Raw genomic sequence first — 13,217 nt, forward strand, 5'->3', positions numbered from 1 at the left:
CTCAAAAGTAGGAACTGAAAAAGTCAATGTTTACCACTGAGTGCTCGCCAGGCAGAGTGGCGTCCTCCTTTGTGCTCCATCCCCACTCTCTGTCCTCCATGAAGTGGAGCTACTCTGTTGTGGAGCTTCTTCCTCACTCATATCCCGGCACCTCAATCCCACACCTTGCCTCCATGCAGAAGGCCTTTCATAACTATGTGGTCAATGAACAGTAACTACTTTGTGCTTAATTTGAAGCTTATATAGATTTCATAAAAGATATAAATATTGCTTCCATATTTTGCCATTCTTTAAATAACTCTTTCTTTTTAGAGGCACTAATAAATGTTTTCAAACTCAGTGTTTGAGACCCACATTTATCTCATGTTCTTTAATTCAGCCACCCAGTAACTGGTGTGAGGTTAAAAAAAGAAACATGAGATCCTGTGATTATCTTTGTGCTCTTTGATTCATTTGCTTTTTGAGTAAGTAACAGTGTTGGTTCCTTATTGTGACCCACACACCAAGACAAGCTCATCATCACCTGAGCCCATTGCTGGCTCAGTCACCTGCCTGTTGCACCTTTGGTTGTAATTTGTGGATTATTAAAATATCATCTAGAAGAACAAACTTGATTATTTTAAAATCTCAACAACTCCATTGTATTTATCTATTATCAGAGTATTAACTGTTATTCATTCTTTTTCTTGACTCAGAGACGTAAAATCTCCAAACATTGGTGACTCATAAATCTTTTGTCAAATTTCAGGTTTAGCAAGTCTCTTTCAGTGTGTTGACACAGGATATTTTTTCCTTACCCATTAAAACATTTTTTGCTAACATTGGTAACAAACATAGTAAAAGTCTGTCAGGAACTCATGAAGCATATATTATGAGCACTCAGTGCTTGCTAATTTTATAATAGCTAACAAAAAACATTTCTTCCTGTAAGCTAATGGAGGAGCATAAATGTTTGAAACTAACTTTGCAATTATTTCCTGACAGAATTCCTGACCTTTGAGAGAAAACAATAACAAAAAACTTTTCTGATATATTCAGGACTAATAAGCATAATTAAAAGCTACCCACCAAGATGGTTGGTGCCTTTGAACTTAATCATTTTGCCCAAATAATATTTACTTCATAGTGGTTGAAGCTGCCAGCTTAGCAGACAGATAGAATTTGGGTCAGATTGTGACTATGCCATGAACTAGTTTTGTGACCTTGGACATATTGCTTAATGGCTGTGTGACAAAGTTTTCTGAGCTGAAAATGAGAGAAGTTATTTTGTAGGGCCATTGTGAAATTTAAATAAGATAATACTTCTACAATATTTATAATGGTTAATGACAGTTGTGTCTGAGCTCCATTCTTGTTAAATATTGCCAACAAATTCACACTAGTCCCTTGCATGGACTAATAACTTGTGTGTGACAGAGAGCTATTTCTAACATCTTATACCACATGTCCATAATACACCACAACTGAGTAAACATGGTGTTTGTTCTTATTTAGACAAATGCTAATCTGAAGTTCTGTTGACATCACAATAAGAACTATAGTCCTGTGAATATAGCTCATCTATTGTTACATATGTTAAGAGAAATGAGAAGATTAATAAAAGTGGATGGCCGTACACAGGTTTTTTAAGAAACTTTGCACTGTAGCTTTGGAAAATACTTAAATTTCAAAATTCTTACATTGATTCTAACAACATTATTGATATCTATTCATTAGTATAACTCATTTACTTCTCTAATCAGAATTATAGGGTGTTAGAATGCTATAGATATTCACATTCTAATACATCTTGAAATGTTTTACAGATATATTGGCCTGCTCCAAAGGAACGGGTGGAGTTATGTAAATTAGCCGGGAAAGATGCCAACGTAAGTATGAAATTCTAAAATTATCTTTGTTAAATGGGTACTAATACTATAGTAAATATTTACATTCACTTTTATTGAATTAATGTATTATTTTTAAGACTAAACTAACATTCTATGTAAAGATTAATATGGTATAAAAAATTTCTGTCTTGCCAAAAACAATACTATTCACAAAAATCCAGATGTTAGAAGCATAAAATTTTCTAAAATAATAATTAATGTTATTATTTTCCTCACAACATATATTAAAAATACATAATATCTAAAAATAAACCATCAGGAAATATCGTATTTTAAGGAATACATATTTTTATTTATATATGTGTATTTTATAAATGTACACAAAATGATAACTATTTTAGCATAACAAACAAAAAATTGATATTTAATTTCATTTGATTTGAGATGAAATTCATAACACCTAGAATATGTCTTTCATATTGCAACATTGTAGAGATAACAAGGAGAATCCACTGAGAATGACACCTGAGACTTTTGTCATAAGGAATAGAAATAATTTACTCTGGAGTTTACTTAATACATGAAATTACTTTAAAAATATAAATAGGTGCTCTTACTATAAAATTCTGATTTAAGCTACCATAGGATTGTGCAGACCCTTCCTCAGAAATGACAAAACTACCTGTCTTTGGTGCAGTGTCCTGTCTGAATTGCCTTTGCACTGTGCAAGTTGTCCTGTATGCTCCGCCACTTTACCTTACCTATTTTACCTTCAGCAATGACTGAAGAGTGCTGGGGCTTTGGCTGCCTCCTCACATCTCACTCCTCACACCTCGCTCCTCACTCCTCAACTACATGCTCTGATTCAGGCTAGGTCGTCTGTGTTCAGCCATAACTTCTTATTCTCTGCTGGTGGGTATAAATGTTCTTCGTAGGCAAATCATACCTAGAATCTAACTCAAAAGATTTCATCCTTGACCAGAAACATGGACATTTTGAGACTTCTTTTGCAATATCCTCTAACATTACCTCAACAAGGCAAGGGTATTAAGTGGACAGTGCTTTCACGTTTAATACTAACAAATAATGTGTTTTATGGGAAAGTGTAATTAGGATAAGAAAGGACTGGATAGAAGTATAAAAATAGGACACATGATGCCTAATGAATTGAGGAGAGGCACAGAAGGTTAGGAATCTGAGACAAAAGGTTAAGTCACTCAATTGTTCATTTATTTATTCAACAACTATTTTAAAGAGCCTAAATATATGCATAAATATATGTGAAAGTGATATGTATCTATCCTATGGACCTTTCATTCTATGAAAGAATAGATTATGATACACATGATCACTTATGCATAGTTAACACTACTGAGAACCAACACAAACACAGAATAATCAAAACAAAACAAAATAAACATGGTTATATTTCATTTTATATTCAGTTAATATCACTTCTGATCTTTTCAAGCACATTTATGCTAATAGAAATAAATGAGGAAGTGTTAGCATCAAATGTAGTGGGAGACAGTTCTATAGTCACTTTACTAGAAAAGAAAGGGATTAACCTATTCTAAAAATATATTCTTCTTTCTCAGTGACATAACCCTGTTCTGTACATACACACTGAGCAGGTACACAGATCTGCAAAAAGATTGATTCTTTATTGAACTTATGGGAAAATATGATTTGGTTATGAGATTTTTCAAACTTATTTTGTCAAATGAACAGTAGAAACCTGGCATAACTACTATGAATATTTTATATGTTGTGTATCACCAGTATTGGATTAGATAAAGAAGCAAGTGGGAAAAGTACATTTTCAATTTCTATAATAAAATAAACGCATGACAATTTTCCTGTGGGTGAGATGAGGAATAAACACTCAAGTTTAAATAATCAGTAACGTTTTACATCGTGACAGTGCTCTCACTTCGCTCTGTTCACTAAATTCAATTATATAGTAACTTCGTTGTTCCTCTCATTAAGTTAGAGCAAAGTGTGATAAACTTTTCTGGAGGTGTTACTCTTGAGCATGTAGGACTCTGCTATGGAACAGACTCATCCAATTCAATATTGTTTGTGAGCTCTTAGTCACATCTAACTTAAACACATGAAGTGCTAAATCAGGATTAGAGATTTGGGAAGCTTTTTTCTCTTGCAGTCTGTAAAGTTTGATGTTGAATCTTGATTACACATGTATTTGTTCTTCCTTTTTATCATTTTAAAATCACGTTCTATTTTAGTGTTACTGATAATCATTAACATTTTTATAACAGTTATGTTCAAGGAACTACTTTTAATGTGTTATATTTATAATCTTCTTTAATCCTTACAAAACAACATATACTAGATTTTATTATTATTTCCTGCTTTCTAGACAAGAAAACTAAAGGCAGAAAAATTAAACAATTTGCCCAATATCACACACGAGGTAAATAATGGAGCCAGGAATTGAATCACATTTGGCCACACTGTCTGTGCTCCTACTGCCAAAATCTAAATATAAGGTCTAAAAACTATGTCTTTAAAATCATTTTTCTCTTTGATATCACTGTCAAGTAGATCCTCATTTTGGAAAGCATTGTGTAGATTTTGACCAGCAAAACTGAGACAAATCTGTGTTTTATTGACATTTTTTATTGCCTTTGGCATAACCCCTTCTCCTCCCTCTTCTAGTAATTTTTACCTACTTCCCAAGAGTGTGTTTAGGATTAACAAGTGTTTGGAAAGACTGTCCCTTTACACAGAGGTACTATATAACAGCAAAAGAGTGAATTATTCACCATAATGAAAGTTAGCTAATTGGGGTGGGGAGGTAATGGAAGATGAGAAAACAAAAGGGAACTATTCCATTTTCTTGAACAAAGTCTCCCACTTTAATCCAAGGAAAGGAAGGGCTAACTTAAAGATATTTGATTGTATTTTGCTTCTGTTCATAAGGTTATTCAAAAGAGAGTTGCTAAAAAAAAAAACCTGTCTTTAGTACTCACTAGAAAACAGGTTAAGCCACTCAGTCCTGGCAGAAGAAAGCACAGGGTGAGGTCAGCCGGGGCTCTTTGTGAGCTTAGCCATAGACGTGGCAGTCTTGCCAACAGAGTCATTACTTAGAGAAAAAGGATCTTCCAGCTATAAAATTCTATGATTATATCATTCCTTCTTTTTTTTTTCTTTACTGTTTGAGAAAATCCAAAACTAAAACAAAGTGTTTATTGTAGAAATTTTGCAAATTACATACAAGAAAAAAAAGAAGTCATTTACAAATTCCCTCTGTCCCATAAACATTACCCAGAGATAGCTGGTGACATTTTGTTGTTTATTCTTCTATCTTATCAATTTACTATTTTTCAAAATGAAATCATTGTATACATAATCCCTTAAAACATTTTTTCACTTTGGAGACTGCCATTGTAGACTGCTATGAGCATTTTCCCATGTCATTAAATTATTTTTATAACGCCACTTTTAATAGCTACACTGCATTCCTTAATGCATTGTTTCATCAATCCCCTATTGTTAGAAGTTTGGTACATACCCAGTTTTTGCAATCACAAATGATGCTGCACATGACAAACCTTAAATGTAAATACTGTGCAGATATTTGAGTGTTGAGTTGACTTTTACTAGTTAAGGACATAAAAAATTTTATGCATATGTTTCTAAATTATCCTCCAAAGTTTATGTCTCATATATTCTAATCAGCAGTGTATCATTACGAGAAAGTATATTTACCCAAATCCTCCTTAGCATCGGAGACAGCATACAGTGAATATTTACTATGAATGCATAGCAATGAATAAATATATTTAATCTTTACTAATGAAAGGAATTTACTTTGGATGTTTTAGCTTAAAATTCTTTTATTACTACAAGTACTAAATATTTTGCATACAGTTTTGCATAAATATTTTGCATAAATGTTTTGCAAAAATTTGTTTATATTTTTATCTTTAATGTTTGCCTTTTTCTTACTAATTACTTATAGGTTTACAAAGCATATATGGGTATACATATATATAACCTATGTGCATATATATTATAAAATATTTTATTACTCTGTACTTCATAGAAAAAAATTCTTTATCTGTTATTTTATTTGAGATGTAGACCTTGAAATACTTAAAATAGGAATATTTCCCAACCTTTAAAATGTCTTCCTTTGTTCTTTTACCATGACTGATATCTGCTCTGTGCAGGTCTTGACTGTTAGGTCCTTCATTTTTAATACAGAATTGTGACACTTTGATTTTTTTTTTTGAGGCAGGCTCTTACTATGTACGCTAGGCTGGCCTGGAACTTTTACCTCAACCTCTTGAGTGCTAGGATTTCAGTCATGTGCCACCATACCCAGCTGATATTTAGATTTTTATATATTTATTTTGAAGTGGTAGCATTTTTTTGAAATATTTTAAACATTATAACACCTAAATAGATATCTCTTCATATAGGACTCTGTCTGAGATTTGCATCTGTGAATGATCATAAGAGGTTTGATGATCACAATGTTTTGCAAAATATAAACAGACCTTAGGGTGCTAAATGTGTAGGGCAATGGTAATGACCTGATTCACACCCTTGAAACTTTGGGTTCTATTCCAGCACTACTAAAACAAAACCAAATATAACAATAAAAGCAAATCAGACTCCTAAGTCCTGAGCATCTTCCCATATTTAACCTAAATAAATTAAAATTAGCAATTTTAAGTATATCTTGAGAATTACAAGTACTTCGTATTTTTAGTATCTTTTCAGGTACCTGAGGAGAAACCAAAATGCTAAATGTTCATGAATAAACTAATATGTATTTGCTTTTTCTCCAGCTATTAATTCAATCTTACATTTGTTTATTTAAATATTGATACTTATATGGATGCCTAAAAGAGATAGAACATTGAAATATGTAATATTACTTGAGAGAATGAAGAAATTGATGCTTGATTTTGGTTTCTCCTCTTCCCTTGCCCCTTGTCTTTCTCTCCCTTCCTCCCTATCTTCCAGGGTTTGTGTGAAGGGAAAGGAAATAGGAGGGAAGAATAAAGAAGAAAGATGAAATTTAATGCTTTTCCAAATTTGAATACATTACTTGCTAGATTGTTTGATTACTTACATGCAACAATTACCATTGTAAGTAATAGCTGACAAATTAGCCAACTTTCAGGGAAAGTTAAAAACAGCTGCTTCTCAAAGTTACCTTTCTTCATGCCTCGGAGATTTGTGCAGCCATTAATAGGCATGCAAGTCATTAAGTGAATGAAATCAAGTTAATTATTGATCATGCTATTTAAGCAAAACCTTGTACTTTGTACTTAAAACAGTGAATAATCTTTGAGATTTAACAAATGAAGTCAAGAATTAAAAAGAAAAGTCATTGTAAAGCCCATGCAGAGTTGTTTGGCCAAAATGTCCACTCCAGGCAAAATTCAAAGTAAGAGAGATTATATCTTTTATGATCTCTGATCACAGCTTTCTTTCCCTTAGGCATCTAGTGCCTTTCTATTGTCAACCGGCTACTTAACGAACTACCTTCTGTCAACTTGCCTGCAGAAAATTGTTGACTGAGGGAGCTGACATTTTATTGTAAATTATGTCAGATCATTCAAGACTCACCAAGACTTTGTTCCATTCCATATCAGCCCAGTCAGAAAGAGGAGAGGGATTCTAAAAATTAATCCTTGGTGATGTCTCACCAAGTCAAGGAACTAACATAGGATGTTAATTTCCAGGACCAGATGTCTTTTCATAATGTATAATAGAAAAGCTAAAGGATGTAAAATGTTTTAGGTGTAATTTGGAGCTTAATCTTTCAATATCACTAAAACATCTCCTGTGTGTACAACTTTACCGTTGACCTTATTTGCCTTTCTTTAAACAATGATTACTCTCATAGTCCCTAATGCTTGTAATTTCATAATTTATAATCTGGAAGGGGAATCATTTTATTTCTTTATACAGCTATTTCCTTAAGAATTGTGCAAAACTGCCATTTCAGTTCTGTCACTGTTTGGTAAAAATGAGCTTTTAAATAAATTATGAAGTAACTCAGAGTGAATCAATGCACCTCACTCTTTTACTCTTCCCCCTCCCTCTGAACAATTCCTTGCATGAATCTCATGTGGAGGGGAGACCAAGAAAAAAAAAGTAAATTCAATGCGCTTGAGTGAGCAAAATAAAGCTTATAGTACTCAGACCTCCTGCCCTGGCCATGAGATCATCATTAAAATTTATCTGGTAATCACAATTTTTTACACTTCTTTCCTTTGGCTCTTATTACTATGTCTACATTATTCAAAACCATTAGTAATTCACTAATTAGTATTTGAGTAATTCTTTAAAATTTGAGTTTGTAATTCACTATTTCTTTGTGAATTAGATTTTCATTTGAGATTTCCTCACTTGATGTTCAAAAATGCAAAACTAATTCCCTCTGGTGCCTTTGTGCAAGTTGAAGACAAGTTCCTCATGTCAGACACTTTGTTGAAAAGATGGAAAATTGATATAAAATTATTTTGTGAAGCAAGATAATCTGTCTCATTGTTGTCTTAATAAATGTAGAAATTTTGTGTATGTACAGAAAACATAAAAATATAGGCTAAACATATGAAAATATTAAAGATAAAAATATGGAATCTGTAGCTGCTGTCTGCAGTGTGATTTGCACAGCCTTTGATATGCTGTTCTTTTGCAATATACAACATAATCAACCATACAATGGTTTTTTGCAACTCAGTGTACAGCCTGAGCAATTACATGAAAGGTCCTGCTCTTTTAAAGAGTGTTGAGTCTTTCTGTCTGAAAATGAAACATCCCTTACCTGAGGCCCAATACTGACATTTCATATAATACTGATTTTTGGAGATAGGAATTCACTGTGTGGCCCAAGCTGACCTTGAATTCAGAATCTTCCTCCTCAGCCTCTCAAGTGTTAGGATTACAGGCATGTGCCAGCATGATCAGCTATAAATTCTTGTCACATAAAAATTCAAACCAGATGGGTGATTTGCACACATGAAGATTCGCTCAGCCATTTGCATATTGTTATTTTGTGTAGTTTGAAATCAGAATAATAAATAAATAATTATAAATGTTCTAAGGGGTAGGGGCATGGTCCTAGTGGTAGAGGAAGGTCCTGAGCTCAAAATTCTAATTCATTTAATCTGAGTAAAATCAGAACAATCCTAACAATTAAGTCATTATCTATTACCCCGTTTAATTTTAAGAGCCATTCTAACAGTTACATAATTGTCATTTTTCTTTTCCTTATTTTTTTAAAAACATAGTCCTCCCAACAAACCTCATAAAAGTGATCATTATGTCAGTGTCTTGCTGGTGAAGAACCCATAGCAATTGAGCAGGGTAAAACAGGACTTTACCTGTGAACATCGGTAAGTTCATAGGTTTCCAACTTCCTAAGGAAAACTTTTCTGCCTTGCATATGGAATGATTATTTAGCATGAAAGTGCACCTAATATTTTCTGAGATTTTTAAGACCAGTGATCAAAAAGCCATGGTTAAAAAACTGTTTCCACCAATTATGTAAAGAGTAAAAATCAGAGTAGGTAAAATGAATATAATATACAATAAGAAGAATGAATAATCTAAAAAAAAATCCATAGCCACTAATTACTGGTAGGTGAATTATAGAAAATAATTGACTTCCAAATATAGTGAGGGTATAAAGAAAGACTCTAAAAAATGTTCCTGGGAAAAACAGAAAAGACTTAGAATCATCAGGGAACAATCTGATTCTTAAAAGGTCTGCAGGATTTGAAAATAAATGGAACTAAGTGGTAGGTCATTTTGCTCAATAAGAATGAGGGACAGACATATGAATTCACATTTGTGTTCAGTGTTTTTCTCAGTGTAGCTGGGACAGATGGCATTGAAAACAGTAGGAGCTCTATGGGATAGACTATGTGGTAACATCAGAGCATGATGGAGTTTGTTCTCTACTTGAAACAATGTCTGAATGTGTCATTCATGTTTTGTGTACATCCATTTTCTGAACCTCATTAAGTGCCACTGCCCAGATTTATGAGTAGCACTCTTGTAAAATAAAAAACTATATAACTTGAAAAAGCTTTAAAGTCACTCCTTTAAGCTACAGTTCCTGTATTCATCTTGCCTTTTTTGCTAACTTGGATATTTAAATCTTTGTCATAAATCTTTCTCACATTTTCTCATTTTGATACATAGAGTATGAAGGAAAATCTTTCAAATCATGTGCTAATACTTTTAACTTTTATGCCTAATAGACTGAATGTGCAAATTTCATCCGAGTACTTCAGCCCTATAACAAGACTCACATTTATGTGTGTGGAACTGGAGCATTTCATCCAATATGTGGATATATTGATCTGGGAGTCTACAAGGAGGTAATACAATGAAAAAGTGTGAAAAACATAATTTATTATAATACCTAGCTACTTAATGTCTATAACCTAAAGCAGGCATATTAAAATACAAAAATTGAAATATATACTTTATGAAACACATAAGGATTCATGTTCCTATTTTAAGGATTATCATTTTCATTAACGATTTTACCTACCTAATATATTTTAATTATTAAAACTTGTTACAATGAGATAATAAAAATTGGTAGTAGAAAATGCTAAAGATACTCATTTTCTATGGGTTCTATGCATGTCTTTATTTACCCTTTTTCCTTCATATCTCTCTCTATATAATGTACATATATTATGATACTGTCGGTGAAAACACATTTTCCATAAGGTCCTGCAATGGAATTGTGTTTCATAAGTAATTTTCTTTTTCTTATCCAATAAAGTAGACCTGTTATTTCTGTTTATAATAGTGGACACTAAAGAGAATTTTAATTTTCTTAAATTTATACAGATAGTCACTGTCACACTGAATTCATTGTTTCTGTTGAACAAAATTAACAAGTGGAAGAGCCAGGTGTGGTGATACATGCCTGTAATCCTAGCACTCAGGCTAGTGAGGTAGGAAGATGAGGAATTCAAGATCAGCCTACGCTACATATTGAGTTTGAGGGGAGCCTGGGCTACATAGTGAGAACCCATCTCAAAGAACAAAACAAAACAAATCAACATAGTAGAAATAAAAGATGTATTAGGTAGAATTTGTTTATTCTAGGTATAATCATTTTAATAAATGAGAAACATGCAGATTTTAGAAATTTAACAAAAAAAGGTATTTTTAAAGTAGTCTCCTAGACTGTGTTATGCATATTACAATGGATTATTTCTTTGGAATTCCACACACTTAATAAAGTTAGGACCATTGCATTTCCTAATATAAAGATTAGGAAAAATCGAGTCTCAGTGGGGGAAAAAAGTACATTTTCAAGGGTCACCTAACTAATAAATGATCCAGCTATGAATTAAATGAACCCAGTTAGCTTTCGTCTAGAGTAAGCATGCCCAATTGAGCTCTTGAAATATGTGCTCTAAATTGCTTCTTTGTACCCATTGACTTCTTCATGTTTATGTATACACTTGCGAATAAGCACAACACATATTTGCAGGATAATTGGCTGTATATTTGAAAGTAAAGTCTGGGCTTATGGAACTGGTTTCTTTACATTGATTTAACTGATTCATGCAGAGATCAAAACTAAAACTTTGGCCTGATAGATTTTCCTCTTGAACCAACTTGTCTTACCAGCCCAGACTCAACTGTTTGAAAATAAAGCAACACTGATAGTTAAATCTCTGAACCACTAGGAGACTTGGCAACTGAATCCATCATTCTTTGTTGCTGGTGTAATGTTCTTCTGCCTAGCTTTGATGAAGAGTAATATATAAGAGTAGCTCATAGCATAAGGTGTAATTATATGGGATAGCCCCACAGCTTGGTTGTGTTTTGAGGGTTGAGGCTAAAGGGCAAACTCACAACCTGCTGAGGGAAGCAAATAGTGTTCTACAACTCCTTAAAAGTCACACGTGCTGAAAGGGGATTTAGATGGAGCTAATTACTTAGTTGGGGCAGTCAAATTTACAAGTTCTCTGAGTGACAGAATTATGAGTGAATAGGAATACTGAGATTCGAGAGTTTTCAGCTAGTCAGGACTCAGGAGTACAAGTAGTGGTATGGCAGCCCTGTTTCAAGATCATCTATTGATTTTATAAATCACTAGTTTCAAGAAATGGTTGTATTTCTAGAAGGAGTAGAAGCCCCTTCCATTTTCAAGTAGATAAGATTATTCTCAAGGTTGCTGGGAAGACGGATCAGTAATATGCAAAAGGGCTAAAAGAAGTCACACTCTGGGAACTGCTAGTCTATATGGTTAGGAAAATGAGGAGAAAGAAGAAAAAGCTAAAAGGAATCCAGGTGAGTTGGAGCAAAATGCTATTTACTGAAGTAAGAGCAGTAACAAGTTTGTGGTGAGTTAGGAATTGTTCGCATTGCATTTCTGAGACCTGCCCAGTAGAATATGCCAAGCGGCACTTGGATTCAAGAAAGCAGTTAAGGCTGCTATCAACAACTTCTCATAGTAGCATGAACATGGACAGTTGAGTTCAAAATATGGCTCTAGTCATTTACCAATTCTATCACTTTATGCACACTACGTAAAATTTGTTCTTGTTTATTCAATAAAATTATGTCAATAATAGTAACTACCTCTGAGAGTTATTTTGAGTATAAAATAAATGATTGCATATGCTTTGCATGGCACTTGTTCCATTCCAGTTACTTAATATTCTTTCATTAGTAAGCAACAGGAATACAGAAAGGTAAAGAGGCATACATTTCAACAACATGTATACTTAAATAAAATGATATTGAAAACTTACAATGCTGGAAGCAACTAATAGCTGTTCAATAAAGGGATTAGAAGTAGGTTTTTTCCTCTTAGATCACTCCTCTGTGGCTGCACATTTCATCTTTAAATGAGAAAGGTATTGACAGTAACTTTGTCTCCAGATAATTAAATGTTTTATTAACATTCTTATATACTTATCTTTTTAATTCTCTAGCTCAGTCATGTCCTTTTGCCAAAATTAATTAGTCTTAAGGAATTTCATAGGGACAATCCTACAAATCTGAAGTCTCAAAACTTAGAGTGCCTTGAAATTCAGTGCATTTACTATTTTTTCCTGTAGGAGATCTTGATGGTTCAAGGAACCTTGCTGTCTCTTTGCCCAGGAGAGTGTAAGAGAGTTCCCACAAACATCAATTTTATGGACTTCTCTTGAGAATTTATGCAATGTTGTATCTGAAAGCAAAAATATGTACAATTGTAAGCGTTTGTCTAGTAACAAACGCCTTGGATCTGCTAGACATTCTCCAAGACATTGTTTAGCTTTTTATTATTATCTTCTGAGTCACCAGTATTCAGTTTCCTTTACAAGTTCCCATTGTAGGCTTTAGAGTCAACAAGTCTGTTTAACCTGTGGAAAATAA

General features: G+C 33.2%; 1 protein-coding gene across 2 annotated transcripts in view; it reads left to right on the plus strand.

The window, feature by feature from the left end:
• The window catches only part of Sema3d (semaphorin 3D), a 193,403-nt gene that overhangs the window by 109,669 nt on the left and 70,517 nt on the right, over positions 1–13,217 (plus strand). For both annotated transcript variants that reach the window (XM_074064862.1, XM_074064861.1), the window contains 2 exons: positions 1,806–1,868; positions 10,082–10,201. In XM_074064862.1, the coding sequence (XP_073920963.1) occupies positions 1,806–1,868; positions 10,082–10,201 (183 nt within the window). The remainder of the gene's footprint in view (positions 1–1,805; positions 1,869–10,081; positions 10,202–13,217) is intronic.

The sequence above is a fragment of the Castor canadensis genome, chromosome 2 (genome assembly GCF_047511655.1).
Source record: "Castor canadensis chromosome 2, mCasCan1.hap1v2, whole genome shotgun sequence".
Taxonomy (NCBI): domain Eukaryota; kingdom Metazoa; phylum Chordata; class Mammalia; order Rodentia; family Castoridae; genus Castor; species Castor canadensis.